The 18,213-nt window shown below is 43.4% G+C and overlaps 1 protein-coding gene across 1 annotated transcript; it reads left to right on the top strand.

The window, feature by feature from the left end:
- The first annotated feature begins 12,723 nt into the window (after positions 1-12,723).
- Positions 12,724-15,404, top strand: LOC116412467 (sodium/potassium/calcium exchanger 1-like). The gene is made up of 2 exons (XM_031906773.1): positions 12,724-12,830; positions 14,513-15,404. The coding sequence occupies exons 1-2, from the start codon at positions 12,724-12,726 to the stop codon at positions 15,402-15,404; spliced, it is 999 nt and encodes a 332-aa protein (XP_031762633.1).
- Positions 15,405-18,213: the final 2,809 nt, after the last annotated feature.

Raw genomic sequence — 18,213 nt, forward strand, 5'->3', positions numbered from 1 at the left:
CACCCCATGAATCAGACCTACATACTCCCTGACCAGATAAAGCTTGACATAATAAAATGGCTGCCGGACTGGCACTGGGGCAGAGATACCTTGAATGAGATGGGGAATAACGCTTCATGCAGTGGCACAGCGCCATATTTATATTTATGACACAGTGTCGGTGGAAACCGTTCTTATATGTGTTATTTACACCACATACATTTACAGTGCAAATGTCTGGCACTCTGCACCCTCCTGCCTTTACCTAGAAACGAGCCAATGGAAAGTGTCTTCAAGGATTAGTTTGGTAGTAAACCTTTAAAGGGGAGCTCCGGCTTCCAAACCAAAATGTGTTAAAGAGCCCCACACAACCCAGATACCCCTAATATCCCTATCCCTGTAATCTGTTCCTTCAAAAATTATGAACAAATATTTTTATATACTGAAATCCAGCTGCAAAACTGTTCTTCCCTTTCTGCATCATTTGAAATCCTGGCAGGGGAGGAGGGACTAAAACACTGATGTTACAAATTGTAACAACTTCTCCACAGCTTACAGACAGCATGCAGGAACTACAGAACCCACAATGCATTGCACTGGGATGTTCCTTTCCTTATTGACATCACGTGGGCAGCAGGGAATTGTGGGATTGGGAGGAGGCAGGCTGAAGGCAGGCTGAGGGCAGGCGACTACTGTTACATTTTATTTGAGTCACAAAGTAGTCAGCCAGATCAGCAGGGGAACAGGGGGCGGGGCTTAGGGAACTGTTCCAAACCGTATTATTACATTAAAGTCATGAAAGGGCAGCATATTGTTTAATTGATGTATATTGCAAAGTTGCCTGATATTATGTTTAGTTTTCAAAAAGCTTTTGTTTCCCCACAGAAGGAGCAAAGTCACACTCACTTTGGATGGGGGGGGACTGGTGTAAGCAGCCATATTTGGGGTACATGTATGTGCATTATGTGCATGTGTCCCGCCATGATAAAAGCTACTCCAGCGCCAGCTGAAACGCCTTGGATTCATGGAGTCTTTATAGCGAATCCCATATAGAGAGCAGCCTGGAGGTACCAATCCGACCATAGTGTCTCTAACCCCTAATCCCCATCACTGACACCACAGTCAATTGGACATAGAACAATCTATCATCTCTGAGAGCTCTGCTGAGCTCCTGTGCAATTTACATCATCAGAAGTGGACGTGGGTAGAAAAATAAATATATATATTATTTATTATTATTATTATTAACATTTATTTATAAAGTGCCAACATATCCCGCAGCGCTGTACAATAAGTGGGTTTCATACATTGGGCATACAGAGTAACATATAAAGCAATCAATAACCGATACAAGAGGGGAAGAGAGTCCTGCCCCAAAGAGCTTACAATCTATATGAATCTATTATTATTATTAACATTTATTTATAAAGTGCCAACAAATCCCGCAGCGCTGTACAATAAGTGGGTTTCATACATTGGACATACAGAGTAACATATAAAGCAATCAGTAACCGATACAAGAGGTGAAGAGGGCCCTGCCCAAAAGAGCTTACAATCTACAAGAAATATATATATATACTTAATTTAATATAAAATAAGAAATACAGATAAGACCCGCAGACCCCCATATATACCTGCATCTGGAAACTAATGGTGTGAGGCCATTTCCCATGATTTGGGCCCCTGCTCCTACTTACAGTTTGGGGAAGGGGAGGTACTGGTTTCCGTGGGATACTGCCCCGCGCACAGGGGCTGCTATAGGGTTTGCTGAGATCTGCTCAGAGCCCTGACCCAACCAAACACCTGTGGGATGAATTGGAATGACAGACAGGGAAATGTCCTTGGTTTCAGAATGTGAGGTTGGACAGGCAGGCGTCCAAATTAGTGACGAGCAAATCTGTCCCATTTGACTTCACCAAAAAATTCTCAAAATGTGGCAACCACACAACTTCTTTTGATACAACCATGACATTTTTTTTAGGCAACTGTGACTTTTTTGACTTATTTGGCACAAAGTTTTTTGTCGCGAGAACAACTTTTTCGATGTGACAGCGACCTTTGCCGCAAATCCACGATTGCTGAAAAAATGTGCTCATCACTAGACCAGATAGTTGGTTTCAGAATGTGACGTTGGACAGGCAGGTGTCCATCAGCAGGGGCCCCCTGCAAAAGAATTTTCTGGGGGGCCTGGCTTGCACTTTTAGACACGTGTATTATCTACCTTCAGATCCATCCCCACCACTTTTTTCACTCAGCCGCTGGCTTCTGGGAAATGAAAGGAAGGGGGTTCAGGGAGGGTGAACCATTCAGCAGACCCCTCAACAGCCCAGGCCTACCTGCTTCCTGTGTTTGCTGAGTTGTAGTTACACCCAGGGTCGGACTGGGCTGCCGGGACACCGGGAAAAAACCCGGTGAGCCCCAGCGGCCCATACCCGGCCCCTGTCGGCGCTCCCCTGGTCACAAGTGTCCCTCCCCTGGCACTTTTCACTTATGCATGATCAGGGGAAGACGTCGGGCAGTGGCTGGGGCCCGTGTTGGGGGGGTTTAGAGGGATGCGTTCCACTGGGGCACCCCCCCAGTCCAACCGCCTGCATTGGGGGGTGCAGGGTCAACCAGGGCTGCTGCCCCAGGGGCCCTGCAGGTGCCCCCACCAGCTGCATCCCCGCACCCCCTAACCCCCCTGCAGGGGCCCCCACTGAACCTCCCTTACCCCCCGCAGGGGTCCCCTCTGAGCCTCCCTAAACCCCCCCCCCCCGCAGGGTCCCCAACCCAACGTCCTCCCTGAGTGCACATAAGTCTAACGCGTCAGGGGAGGAACGGCCGGCTGGGGGAGCGCTGGCAAGGGTCGGATCTAAGCTGCTGGGGCCCACCGGGTTTTTTCCCAGTGTCCCGGTGGCCCAGTCCGACCCTGCTGGTTAAGCATACCCACACTTCCTCATGGAAACTATCCGTGTGTGTGGTTATATACGCCTCCCCACTAGATGTCACTCTATGCACATTTAATCTGCGGGGGAAACTCACACCATAAATTATATCTTGTAACAGAACGTCGTTATTTGCTGCGCAGTTTTGCATTTATCACAGTTTTAACTTTGTTGGTAAATGATAGTCATAAACTCTTCTGCATCAAACCTCAATTATTTTTATGGATATATTTTTAATCCCTCATTGTCCCTCTTCTGCCGATAAGGAGCGCGCAAAGTCGCCGCGTTCGGAAACATATTAGCGCCCTGACCCCGGGCAGCCATTGAAATCGCCTATTGCCTGACACCGGGGAGACATAAATGCCTGTCCGACTCTGCGTTCCGAGAAAGGGCGAAATAAAAATCCAATTAATCCCAAGTCCATACGCGGAGCCGTTTCTTTATAAAGTGTTTAAATGGCTGATAACGTTTATGTCGCGGCAAATTCCGGCCCTCAATTTCTGTTTCAAATTAGGCCAAAAAAGTACTGTTTCGCTTTTTAAAAAAAATTGGCTGATTTTAAAATAAAAAAAGCGCAGGCCTTTCAAGATGGCGCTTTCCATGAAAGGTTAGCATCTGGCTGTAAGCTGATTAGTGGATCTATTAGGAATGAATAAGTACATCTGGACAATGGGAAAATAATTCACAATATTATCCCCGGCACATTCAATTATGCCTTATTATAAAATTGGTTATTGCGAGTAATCAAATATATATATAAAAAAAGCCTGTGCGTTATTTTATTTTATTTTTTTGTTGCAATCTGATTGTAAGACGCACACGAATTTCAAAGCACAGATACCAAAGCGTTGCGCGGGGCCCGTTCTATTCTAGTAGGTGTTGTGGTGCCGTATAGAGCGGTGTGTAATTAAATAAGCGCCTTCCACTTACATTGTGCGCTTCCCACACTCACATCATATAAATATTCATATATCGCCATCTGTTTTCACACTTTTGTATTAATTATGAGTGGGGAAATGTCTCTATTCACATGGCTGCCTGATCCCTTGCTGAATATCTTTAAATTTCAGGTTTTGTTTCAGGATTCCGACCCCTTGTTTTAAAGGGAAAGTACGACCGGGCTTTACAATGATGGCGTGCAATTAAAAACAGTTTTTTTTTATTTCCATTTTTAACGAGGCATATCCCATGTGAATTCTTCCTTAATAAGGGATTTGGAATGTGTCTGGCACACATGTTAACACAAAGGCTTCTCAGCATCCCCCCCCCCCCCAGCCTGTACTCTACCTGCAGCTGTGAGCTCCTGTGGGATTCTGGGTACTTGCTCCTATTGGATTACATTGCTGTAAGCCGCCGAGCCTTTGCTGTCTGTTGTATGTTTTTCTCTATTCCCTTTTCTTTTGAACACAGGTATGGGATCTATTATGCAGAATGCTTGGGGACTGGGGTTTTCCCGGATAATTAAGGGATCCCTTATCCGGAAACCCGATATCCAGAAAGCTCCGAATTACGGAAAGCCTGTCTCCCATAGACTCCATTTTAATCAAATAATTCAGATTTTTTAGATGAATTTCCTTTTTCTCTGTAAAAATAAAACAGTGCTTTGTATTTGATCCCAACTAAGATATAATTACCCCTTATTGGGGCAGAACAGCCCTATTGGGTTTATTTAATGGTTAAATGATTCCCTTTTCTCTGTAATAATAAAACAGTACCTGTACTTGATCCCAACTAAGATATAATTACCCCTTATTGGGGGCAGAACAGCCCTATTGGGTTTATTTAATGGTTAAATGATTCCCTTTTCTCTGTAATAATAAAACAGTACCTGTACTTGATCCCAACTAAGATATAATTACCCCTTATTGGGGGCAGAACAGCCCTATTGGGTTTATTTAATGGTTAAATGATTCCCTTTTCTCTGTAATAATAAAACAGTACCTGTACTTGATCCCAACTAAGATATAATTACCCCTTATTGGGGGCAGAACAGCCCTATTGGGTTTATTTAATGGTTAAATGATTCCCTTTTCTCTGTAATAATAAAACAGTACCTGTACTTGATCCCAACTAAGATATAATTACCCCTTATTGGGGGCAGAACAGCCCTATTGGGTTTATTTAATGGTTAAATGATTCCCTTTTCTCTGTAATAATAAAACAGTACCTGTACTTGATCCCAACTAAGATATAATTACCCCTTATTGGGGCAGAACAGCCCTATTGGGTTTATTTCATGGTTAAATGATTCCCTTTTCTCTGTAATAATAAAACAGTACCTGTACTTGATCCCAACTAAGATATAATTACCCCTTATTGGGGCAGAACAGCCCTATTGGGTTTATTTAATGGTTAAATGATTCCCTTTTCTCTGTAATAATAAAACAGTACCTGTACTTGATCCCAACTAAGATATAATTACCCCTTATTGGGGCAGAACAGCCCTATTGGGTTTATTTCATGGTTAAATGATTCCCTTTTCTCTGTAATAATAAAACAGTACCTGTACTTGATCCCAACTAAGATATAATTACCCCTTATTGGGGGCAGAACAGCCCTATTGGGTTTATTTAATTGTTAAATGATTCCCTTTTCTCTGTAATAATAAAACAGTACCTGTACTTGATCCCAACTAAGATATAATTACCCCTTATTGGGGCAGAACAGCCCTATTGGGTTTATTTCATGGTTAAATGATTCCCTTTTCTCTGTAATAATAAAACAGTACCTGTACTTGATCCCAACTAAGATATAATTACCCCTTATTGGGGCAGAACAGCCCTATTGGGTTTATTTAATGGTTAAACGATTCCCTTTTCTCTGTAATAATAAAACAGTACCTGTACTTGATCCCAACTAAGATATAATTAATCCTTATTGGGGGCAGAACAGCCCTATTGGGTTTATTTCATGGTTAAATGATTCCCTTTTCTCTGTAATAATAAAACAGTACCTGTACTTGATCCCAACTAAGATATAATTACCCCTTATTGGGGGCAGAACAATCCTATTGGATTGTTCTGGAGCTGCGGGTCTCCCTCCGACAACATGCTGAAGGTAAGGGGGGGGGGTCAGACGGGTGGTGGGGGTACAGGGGGTGCAGGGGCCCTTGAGTCAGTAGCTCCAGTGGGCCCTACACCCCCAGTCCAACCTTGCCAGGGCCAGGTCCATAGTGACCGCTTAGGTAGCCCCAGTGGTCTTTCTTGACCTTCTCCCCAATCTGCCCAGGCTGCAACCCATTACAAAAAGGCATGCCTACAACCCACAGAAAATGTGCCCCATTACCCACAAGCTCCATTGGGGGCATGGTCAACAAAGACCCCTGGGGCTCCGTTATACTATCGATGTGAAATGGGATCGATTTACTCATCATTACTTCTAACTGAGCAGTACAGAGTCCCATGATTTATGATGGTGGCCTTGCACTGAGTTGGTGTAGGTGCAGCCCATGATTAAGTGCCCCTAGGGCATGAAATGCGTAGGGCCTTTGTAGATGTTTCAATGTAACTTTGAATAGAGTCTTTTAAAAATGTTCCGTGACCCCTGTGGAGTTTCCTGAGTGCCTATATGCCCATGGTGGCTGTTGCCTTTTGCTTGCACTGAGTTAAGGCGGCCATACCATTAAAAGATCTTCCAAATGAGTGGATTCTTGCCCGATACGATCACCTTGAGGTCAAACGATTAACGGGAATATAGACCATTAGGGAGAGGACCACATCAACAAGATGATGCGTTGCTTGCCCCAACAGGATTTTTAAAGCTCGTTGGGGCAAAAAATACATCATCTTGTTGGCACAGTCCTTTCCCCTGTATTGCTGTTGTTGGGATCCAGTCATTTGGCCCAAGGGCCCAAGGGCCAAATAATCAGGTCAGGCCAATATTTCAAGGTAGGCATACCAGGCAAAGATTCACGTGTTAGGCAACCTCGACAAATGAGTGGATCTTGTAAGTAAGGTATGGCCACCTATACTCTACATGAAGCATCAGTGAAGTCCTCAGAGTCATCAGTAAATGTTCCAAGAGGCCACAGAAGATTAGAAGGCCTCACTGTAGCTCAATGAAGTTCTGGAATTCCCAGAGAATATCCTATCCATCATCCCTCTATGCACCTTTCTTACCCCCCAGACAATTATATTCATTTACTTAGTCATCTGCTGTGTGACTTTGGATTTAAAAAGGCTGGAAAAAAATTCAGAACATCAGTAGCATATAAATACGTATAGCTCATATGTAAGGACTTGTCTCACTGCAAAGAGGCTTATTCTCTAGGTTCCAGGTGCCGACCCAGCCAGCTGCTCCTGTACTGCGTCACTGCATTATGCACCGGTGCCTGGTCTGTAAGCAATTAGCAGGGAAATGGTTAATACAATATACAGCAAAGTTACCTGATGCACAATGGCACACAATTATTGTAGATGTCAGGGTCACAATGCACAAAATATGTGATGCTTTGTATTAGTTGTGAATATTCACACCTGTATATCTCTACAGTACAGTACAGATATATAAAATCATTGGGGTAACAGTTTTCCTGCTATAGTTCCAGGGGTACCCGGGGCACAAATAAGCACTCACCCCAAATCCCCCCTAACTGGCCTTCAGGCTGGGCCCCCTTAGCCCATAACAAGGTTACAGATATATAGAAACATTGGGGTAACAGTCACCCTGCTATAGTTCCAGGGGTACCCGGGGCACAAATAAGCACTCACCCCAAATCCCCCCTAACTGGCCTTCAGGCTGGGCCCCCTTAGCCCATAACAAGGTTACAGATATATAGAAACATTGGGGTAACAGTCACCCTGCTATAGTTCCAGGGGTACCCAGGGCACAAATAAGCACTCACCCCAAATCCCCCCTAACTGGCCTTCAGGCTGGGCCCCCTTAGCCCATAACAAGGTTACAGATATATAAAAACATTGGGGTAACAGTCACCCTGCTATAGTTCCAGGGGTACCCAGGGCACAAATAAGCACTCACCCCAAATCCCCCCCTAACTGGCCTTCAGGCTGGGCCCCCTTAGCCCATAACAAGGTTACAGATATATAGAAACATTGGGGTAACAGTCACCCCGCTATAGTTCCAGGGGTACCCAGGGCACAAATAAGCACTCACCCCAAATCCCCCTAACTGGCCTTCAGGCTGGGCCCCCTTAGCCCATAACAAGGTTACAGATATATAGAAACATTGGGGTAACAGTCACCCTGCTATAGTTCCAGGGGTACCCAGGGCACAAATAAGCACTCACCCCAAATCCCCCCCTAACTGGCCTTCAGGCTGGGCCCCCTTAGCCCATAACAAGGTTACAGATATATAGAAACATTGGGGTAACAGTCACCCTGCTATAGTTCCAGGGGTACCCAGGGCACAAATAAGCACTCACCCCAAATTTCCCCCTAAACTCAAGAAATCTGTAAATCATCCGTAGGGCATATTTTTGTCATGGAAAGTTTTTGAAAATGTTTTGTTTATTAACATTTTACTTTAAAAGAATAACCTGTGGGGTAGATTTTCCTCACTGTTAGGTATATATAACTTTTCACTTATTAAGACACACACACCTCTCATACAGAAAGGGAAATCCATCTGCTCTGTTACATGGAACAGTTGCCTGAGACTAAGGCAGAAATAACTCTTATTTAACAATGCACAGGTGCATCACAAATACAGATCTGACCTTGCTATGTTGGAGAGTATGTAACACACTGTCACTAATTACAGAATATATACAGTAGTTACATAGTTAAGTTGGGTTGAATAAAGACCAAAGTCCATCAAGTTCAACCCTTCCACTTTGGCCCAGTCCTCCTGTTTCACTCCCAGTGACTGTTCCCCTCAGTGGGAGATGTAGGAGAGGTCTTTCCTCTGCAAATTCTCCTAGTGACTCCTCCATGGGACAGTCACACAGCACTGGTGGACACGAGGCAGCCCTGCCCATAATGCCTGCCATAGGGCGCTCCCTTGGACGGGGGCGCCTGAATGACATGCAAGTTAAGGGACGGGTAATGGGCAGGAAAGGGGATACAGGCATCCCGGAATTCTATTGGAGCTCAGAGCCCTGCAGTCATTTACAAAAGTTCCCTTTGAACCCTACCCTACACTAAATGGCCTCTTTTAGCTCAAACAGAGGGCACTGTGATAGTATCTAGAACTGGTTTGCAGGCCCGGATTTGTGGAGAGGCCACAAAGGCCCGGGCCTAGGGCGGCAGAAGTTTAGGGGCAGCATACCGCCCCGCCGCAAGAAAAAGTTTAAATTTGGCTCCCATACGGAGCAGTCGGGACCTCTTCCCACCGCTCCGTGTGGGAGTTTAAAGGAGCGCATGCGCACTCGTGGCTGCGGGGGGGAAGGGGGGGGTGTTGTTGCGCGTTCGCACATGTGCACTGGGGGGAACGCGCGTTTGAAGAGAAGAGAAATCCGGCCCTGCTGGTTTGGCTGGGCTCCTATATACAATATGTACATACCTGTGCCTATCTGTACATATCTCATTCAATGTTTGTGCCCAATGGGTGGCTTACACCTTCACCAGTAGAAGAAGAGGGACAGGTGTTATTCTCACTGCCCCAATACTACCTTGCTCCTAGCATCCATATACAATACAATTGCATGTTCCATGGGCCTGGGGATGGCCAGTCATACTCACTAAACCACCAAGTAAAAACATTTATACCACGTGGGCCCTTTCAAGGCCCTGTTTGCTCAGAGTTTGCCATAGAACCACAGGGTAATACCATTGTTGCTACAGTTTTTGCTGCTAGACTAAAGAAAATACTAGGGACTAGCCCAGTCTGCCCATTTGCCTGTGCCATCCGACTCTTCCCTAACCAGCTTGCCCATTTCACCACCCATTACATCATAGCCCCACCCCAAATGATGTCACATCCTGCCCCCAACCCCAAACGCTGGTCACAGAAAAAGGTGGCAAACTCCTTTTATATACAGGTATGGGACCTGTTATCCAGAATGCTGGATATCCAGATCTTTCCATAATTTGGATCGCTATACCTTAAGTCTAATAAAAAAGCATTTAAATATTGAATAACCCCAATAGGGCTGTTCTGCCCCCAATAAGGGGTAATTATATCTTAGTTGGGATCAAGTACAGGTACTGTTTTATTATTACAGAGAAAAGGGAATCATTTAACCATTAAATAAACCCAATAGGGCTGTTCTGCCCCCAATAAGGGGTAATTATATCTTAGCTGGGATCAAGTACAGGTACTGTTTTATTATTACAGAGAAAAGGGAATCATTTAACCATTAAATAAACCCAATAGGACTGTTCTGCCCCCAATAAGGGGTAATTATATCTTAGTTGGGATCAAGTACAGGTACTGTTTTATTATTACAGAGAAAAGGGAATCATTTAACCATTAAATAAACCCAATAGGACTGTTCTGCCCCCAATAAGGGGTAATTATATCTCAGTTGGGATCAAGTACAGGTACTGTTTTATTATTACAGAGAAAAGGGAATCATTTAACCATTAAATAAACCCAATAGGGCTGTTCTGCCCCCAATAAGGGGTAATTATATCTTAGTTGGGATCAAGTACAGGTACTGTTTTATTATTACAGAGAAAAGGGAATCATTTAACCATGAAATAAACCCAATAGGGCTGTTCTGCCCCCAATAAGGGGTAATTATATCTTAGTTGGGATCAAGTACAGGTACTGTTTTATTATTACAGAGAAAAGGGAATCATTTAACCATTAAATAAACCCAATAGGGCTGTTCTGCCCCCAATAAGGGGTAATTATATCTTAGTTGGGATCAAGTACAGGTACTGTTTTATTATTACAGAGAAAAGGGAATCATTTAACCATTAAATAAACCCAATAGGGCTGTTCTGCCCCCAATAAGGGGTAATTATATCTTAGTTGGGATCAAGTACGGTTATGCGATCCCTTATCCAGAAAGTTCCAAAATACGGAAAGGCCTTCTCCCATAGACTCCATTATAAGCAAATAATTCTAATTTTTAAAAAGGATTTGCTTTTTCTCTGTTAGCAAACTTAAGTTATGGAGATCCAAATTACAGAAAGACCCCTTATCCGGAAAACCCCAGGTCCCGAGCATTCTAGATAACAGGTCCCATACCTGTGCAAGGTACTGTGTTATTATTACAGAGAAAAAGAAAATCATTTTCAAAAATTAGAATTATTTACTTATAATGGAGTCTATGGGAGATGGCCTTTCCTTAATTCTGAACTTTCTGGATAATGGGTTTCCGAATAACAGATCCCATACCTGTATAATGAATAAAATGACCCATTTTCTAAGACCAAAACAGACAGTTTAGCAGTGGTATAAGTTATCCATTTATTAATTTTCTTTTAAAAAAAAGTGACCGTTTAAATGGAAGTTGAAGGAAAGTCAGAGCGGCCCCAGTCAGGATAATATTGCTGAGAAATCTGCAGCTGTTTGCATTGCCTGCGACTAGCAACGCTCCTTGGAGATTGGGAAATGGCAGGAACTGCCTCTAACTATTGTAATCTACAAGATTATCCCATTAATCATATTTGTCACTGGAAGTACCTCTGTTGGTAATATAAGTGTTCCATTTCCCTAGGTACATCCCGTGCAAAAAGAAAAAAAAAAAAAAAAGAAAGACTCTAATTGAAAACAATGAAGTGACAAAATCAAAACGCTCTCAAGTACTTCCAGCTCCAACTTCTGTGTGCAATGAATAAAGAACAGTCTCGTTACGAGTGCGTCCGCGGGAAGCATAACCGCCACGCAGATCTTTATGGGCATCAGGAGATACGGGGGGGGGGGATCATATTCCTTAGATTAAAACTGGGGAAAAGCGAGTGCTCTGAATTTATCAACTGATAATCAGTAGTGATTGGCGAAATGTTTAGCCAGGCATGGATTCGCAGAAAAATTCAGCCAACGTCCAAAAATTGCCGCGGGTGACACAATAATAGCCACGTGACAAAATAATAGCCGCGGGTAACAAAATAATAGCCACGCGACAAAATAATAGCCGCGGGTGACAAAATAATAGCCACACGACAAAATAATAGCCGCGGGTGACAAAATAATAGCCACGCGACAAAATAATAGCCGCGGGTGACAAAATAATAGCCACGCAACAAAATAATAGCCGCGGGTGACAAAATAATAGTCGCAGGCGACAAAATAATAGCCGCGGGCGACAAAATAATAGCCACGCAACAAAATAATAGCCGCGGGTGACAAAATAATAGTCGCAGGCGACAAAATAATAGCCGCGGGTGACAAAATAATAGCCACACGACAAAATAATAGCCGCGGGTGACAAAATAATAGCCACGCGACAAAATAATAGCCGCGGGTGACAAAATAATAGCCACGCAACAAAATAATAGCCGCGGGTGACAAAATAATAGTCGCAGGCGACAAAATAATAGCCGCGGGCGACAAAATAATAGCCGCGGGTGACAAAATAATAGCCGCGCGATGAAAGAATAGCCGCGCGATGAAAGAATAGCCGTGCGATGAAAGAATAGCCGCGTGCAAGGTTTTTGCCATTAAGCAAATTTTCCGCTGTTTCGCAAATCTTTTGAAAGATTCGTGAATTTTCGGCGAAGCAAAACAGGGACAGATTCGCTCATCACTAATAATGAGTCCATGAATGTATAGCCACTTTTTATCATGAATTGTTTAATTTATTTCCTTGGTGCTCTGTGGGCATTTCCCAAGGCATCTGGACCAAGATGGCAGCAGGCTAAAGATGGGAAATGTACAGTGTGCCCTTAGTGCTGCTCACCTTCAAAATGAGCTCATGGTGCCCCCGTGGTGGCCCCGGCACAGTTCCTGAGGTAGCCCGGCTACATGACTGATGGCCGACTGCCTTTACAAAACAACTGTATTTACCCCCTGCAAGTTCCAGTCTGCCTGCAGGTGGGATAGGAACCGTGATTACCGCTGGGACTCAGCACTTGACAAGTAAAGTCAATTGTTCTGCTGAGCTGCACAGTCAGAGCTGATTTATATGGCTGCTATAGGATGCCTCCGGCCTTAATGTAACGTTGTGCATCTCTCACACCCATAGCCTAATGCACCCTTCATAGAGGAATCCATGTTATAAGTAGGCTAATAAGTAATGGCATAGTGCTATTGAGCAGATGTACTACTTCTGGGTCCCTAGGGCCTTTCTTGTTCTTACTCAGCTTGGACTCGGGGAGATGCAACGCCTGGTAGAGCATGTGTTACATGGGACTCTTTCCCTCAGACGAGCCCTCACTGTATTGGCTAAAGGAAAACTATAATCCCAAAATGAATATTTAACCAACAGATAGTTTATATCATATTAAGTGGCCTATTAAAGAGTCTCCCCAAACTGGAATATATATATATATATCAGTAAATATTGCCCTTTTATATCCTTTCCCTTGAGCCGCCATTTAGTGATGGGCTGTGTGCTCCCTCAGAGATCAGCTGACAGGAAGTGATGCAGCTCTAACTGTAACAGGAAGTAGTGTGGGAGTAAAAGGCAGAACTCTGCCCATTCATTGGCTGATGGGGCCTAGCATGTATGTGTGCCTTGGCTTGTTTGTGTGCACTGTGAATCCTATGATCCCAGGGGGCGGCCCTTAGTACATAAAATGGCAGTTTTCTATTTAGGATTACCCAATGGCACATACTGCTTAAAAAGTATATTTGTATGAAAATTATTTATTTAGATGAAGGAGGGTTTTACATATGAGCTGTTTATGCAATATATTTATATAGAGACCCACATTGTTTGGGGGTATAACACTGCCCTGCACACACTCGGGACACGCCAAATAACTTGGGCGCCAGTGGTTCTTGTAACAAATAGTCACGCTTCATTTACTGGATGTTACACGTTCTTTTTGGTGGTACTGCTCAGATGGTGTAATAATCAATCACTTTATAGAAACTTTATAGATAGACAATTTCATACATTTGACAATGTTACACAAACATAGTATTTGCAACACCCAGAGGTTGTACTCACTTAAGTGAACTAGTCCCAATGCTTGGCGATACTCACAGTGGTAAATTATTCCTGGAATCTCTTATTCCTTAGCCTTACTGCTTAAGTCCCTATGCTGGTAGGTGATACCACAGGGTAGTAACTCTTGTAGCCTCCTCGTTGGAACCCCTGGCTGCTCCACTAACTTGCCTGACCCTGCCTCTCACTTCTGAAGTGAGCTATTATAGATCTTTCCTCACACTAGCTCCTCCTACTTAGGCCTACCTAAACTTCAGGCTCCCCAGTACCAACCATCCCCTTCAGCAAGTGGGATCAAAAAGACTGAGCACATGGTGACTTGGTAACTTCTCTTCTTAAATACTAGGAAAGCCTGCCACTCCTGGCCAACTTCAGAACTGCCAGGGAAGCACTTTGATCTGGAAAGGGAAACAGCTCCCCATCCGAACTAGTCCGGATTAGCCCTTATGTCGGCTGCGTGAAGTAAAAGTGAGCAAAGCCTCGCAGCTGTAAGAACTAATATTTTCATTGATAAAGAAAATAAATCTCAGAAATCATTTCATACAAAAAAAGTGTAAATGTTGGAAGCCATGTTTAATTTAATTTTACTTTATTAGAGAAGCTAATAGAGAGGGACATATGCAAGGAAAGGAATCTAAAGGAACCCTAGATGGACTTCAGTGGTCAGTGAGCCAGGAGAGGAATCTGAAAGACGGCTAGATGGACTTCAGTGGAGCAGTGAGCCAGGAGAGGAATCTGAAGGACGGCTAGATGGACTTCAGTGGAGCAGTGTGCCAGGAGAGGAATCTGAAGGACGGCTAGATGGACTTCAGTGGAGCAGTGAGCCAGGAGAGGAATCTGAAGGATGGCTAGATGGACTTCAGTGGAGTAGTGAGTCAGGAGAGGTTTCTGAAGGATCACTAGATGAACTTCAGTGGAGCAGTGAGCCAGGAGAGGAATCTGAAGGACTGCTAGATGGACTTCAGTGGAGCAGTGAGCCAGGAAAGGAATCTGAAGGACTGCTGGATGAAGTTCAGTGGAGCAGTGAGCCAGGAAAGGAATCTGAAGGACTGCTAGATGGACTTCAGTGGAGCAGTGAGCCAGGAGAGGAATCTGAAGGACCACTAGATGGACTTCAGTGGAGCAGTGAGCCAGGAGAGGAATCTGAAGGACTGCTAGATGGACTTCAGTGGAGCAGTGAGCCAGGAGAGGAATCTGAAGGACCACTAGATGGACTTCAGTGGAGCAGTGAGCCAGGAGAGGAATCTGAAGGACTGCTAGATGGACTTCAGTGGAGCAGTGAGCCAGGAGAGGAATCTGAAGGACCACTAGATGGACTTCAGTGGAGCAGTGAGCCAGGAGAGGAATCTGAAGGACTGCTAGATGGACTTCAGTGGAGCAGTGAGCCAGGAGAGGAATCTGAAGGACCACTAGATGGACTTCAGTGGAGCAGTGAGCCAGGAGAGGAATCTGAAGGACCACTAGATGGACTTCAGTGGATCATAGTGAACCAAGAGGAGAATCTGAAGGACATCCAGGTGCAGTTTTGTGAAACACAGTGAACCAGTGAAGGAATCTAAAGGACTGATATAATTCAGTGCAGCACAGTGAATCAGAAAAGGACTTTTAAGGATATCTAGATGGAGTTCAGTGGAACACAGTGAGCCAGGAAAGGAATCTGAAGCACTGACTGTGTTAAGTGGAGCATGTTGAGTCAATAGAGGAATCTGAAGGACTGTTAGCTGGAGTCCAGTGTGGCACATTGAGCCAAGAGAAGAATCTATAGGGCTGCAAGACTTAAGTGTTAGGTGCTAGTGTAAGAAATGCAGAATACTGGGTAAAAATCACTTCATTAAGTCTGGATATGGGTAAAATGACCAATATAGGGAGAGACCTGTCTGCTAGAGTACCAAAAGGTCTCCTAGTGGATCAAAACCTAGGACAAGCCCCATCAGCCATTTATTGTCTCATCTCTAGGCCTACATATTACCCATATCATTTAGCACTATCAATATCTAACTGTTGTGAGTCAGGCCTGGATGCCAGGTTCTTTGGTCCCTATGAGTCCAAATCTTGAGCAAAAATAATCTCAGCGGTGATGTCTAAGTCAGAGCACTACCAATCCATGGCTGGGAAGTGAGGAAGCATTCTGTCAATACAAAGCCACATGTTTGATCACCAAATTTATGGACGTCAATGTTCAGTTAAACCAATACAGAACATTCCCAATCATTGCACATTCCGGCAAGGGAGAACAATCCAATTTGCTTCATTTCTCTACATCTTTCTTAGACAACGGCATCATAATTATCCAAGTATTCCGGCACGACTATTTTCAAGCTACTATATTTTTTCCCAGATATAACATCATTAGCGCGCCATATGCCTGGAAAACGCTCTGCTAATCTGATTTCTAGAGCAAAACCTCTTTTTTTTAAATCAATGTTTATGTGTGAATGCTCGATCGCACTTAAGAACCTAATAGAAATAAAGGTAATATTATCCAACGTTACTTTCTCACTTTAGCAAATGTGTTCGTAGGCTCTATAATATGAGAGCTGACTCTTACTACAGCTAATAAATACTTTGCCATTAAAGTGACGCTGGTAAGTTTTAGTCGATAAGCTGATTTTACAAGGGATGGTACAACAAGTATAATACAAATGTATTGAATAAGATCAGTCCCTATAAATAAAGCATCAGATATTTACTTATTTCTGTGAATATACCGTATATACTCGAGTATAAGCCGATCCGAATATAAGCCGAGGTGCCTAATTTTATCTAAGAAAACTGGAAAAACTTATTGACTCGAGTATAAGCCTAGGGTGGGAAATGCAGCAGCTACTGCTAAGTTTCAATAATCAAAATAAATACCAATAAAATTACATTAATTGAGGCATCAGTGGGGTATATGTTTTTAAATATTTATTTAAAAGAAAAACAGTAAACTAGCTCTGTAAGCGGAGAAGAGGGTCAACAAAAACAATATGAGTACTACCCCACGCTCATTGCACATTGGCAAACTGGCGGCAGTCCCGAAATAAGGGGGAATAAGTATTGCTAGTGGGAGCCTAGGCCAGGGCACTGGAGGGTCTGGTTGCAGGTGGCCTAGTTTGCACACAAAGGACAGAGGGTGCTAGGCTGGAGGGACCCATGGCACCCGACTCGAGTATAAGCCGAGGGTGACTTTTTCAGCACATTTTGGGTGCTGAAAAACTAGGCTTATACTCGAGTATATACAGTTGCATGCTTTTTTTTGCCCAAATGGATCCCCAGCCCATACTAATGCCACTGTGGGGTTTGGCAATCCAACCAGCTAAACTGAGCAGGGCATGGAGAATCAAAGGGTGAAAATGTGACGAGTCCAAAAAAATTGTTGCGCAAGTCCCCCAAACTTGTTTTTACCCTGCTTATTTCAAAAAAGTAACGGTTCTTCACAAGTTTTCTGAGTCTTTTCTTGCGTGGCCTTTTTCAGTTCACACGTTTTAGTAAATGTAGGGCATTTGTGGAAACAAGATTATTCGAATTTTTAAAAATAGACAAATATTTTATTAAATGTGCCCCTATAACATACTGTTGGAAAAGAAACCGGTAACTGATTCTGCCAAGGCCCAGTTTGAGTAAGAGAAGTAAATCAAATTACCAGTCTGCAGATAAGCACCGGAATCATGAGCTGCTTCTTATTTCAAAGCATAACAAATGTTGCAACAGGAGGGTTTGTTTAGACAGAGCTCGTAATTTTTTGTATATTCTTTATTTATGATACATTCACATTTTTTTTTTTCATTTTTATACAGCCTAGTAGAAAAGAGTTGAAAAAAAAGAGAAAACACATATGACATTTTACATCTATTCAGGTTAACGGTTGTTCCTCTTGGGGGGCCTTCTGTGTTATTGGTGATTCGAGTGATGTTCAAATATCCCTGTTAAACGATGTCTCCTCCTCGTTAGCTATGAGATATAGTCCAGTAGGCTGCATTGGGATACATCTTGTCATATAGACGCCGCTTATGGAGTTTTCCTGACTGTCACACTACAGTCCTATATCAGCCACTAATTGTACAGGTATCGGACCCCTTATCCGGAAACCCGTTATCCAGAAAGCTCCGAATTACGGAAAGCCTGTCTCCCATAGACTCCATTTTAATCAAATAATTCAGAATTTTAAAACTGATTTCCTTTTTCTCTGTAATAATAAAACAGTACCTGTACTTGATCCCAACTAAGATATAATTACCCCTTATTGGGGGCAGAACAGCCCTATTGGGTTTATTTAATGGTTAAATGATTCCCTTTTCTCTGTAATAATAAAACAGTACCTGTACTTGATCCCAACTAAGATATAATTACCCCTTATTGGGGGCAGAA

The sequence above is a fragment of the Xenopus tropicalis genome, chromosome 1 (assembly GCF_000004195.4).
Source record: "Xenopus tropicalis strain Nigerian chromosome 1, UCB_Xtro_10.0, whole genome shotgun sequence".
In the NCBI taxonomy this organism is placed as follows: Eukaryota; Metazoa; Chordata; class Amphibia; order Anura; family Pipidae; genus Xenopus; species Xenopus tropicalis.

What these genes read in the sequence shown, in the direction of transcription:
- LOC116412467 (XM_031906773.1), top strand. Translation starts at nt 12,724, where the DNA reads ATGGCCGACTGCCTTTACAAAACAACTGTATTTACCCCCTGCAAGTTC. An exon ending in TGGGACTCAGCACTTGACAA is followed by an intron (nt 12,831 to 14,512) that starts GTAAAGTCAATT and finishes AAGGAACCCTAG; the next exon opens with ATGGACTTCAGTGGTCAGTG.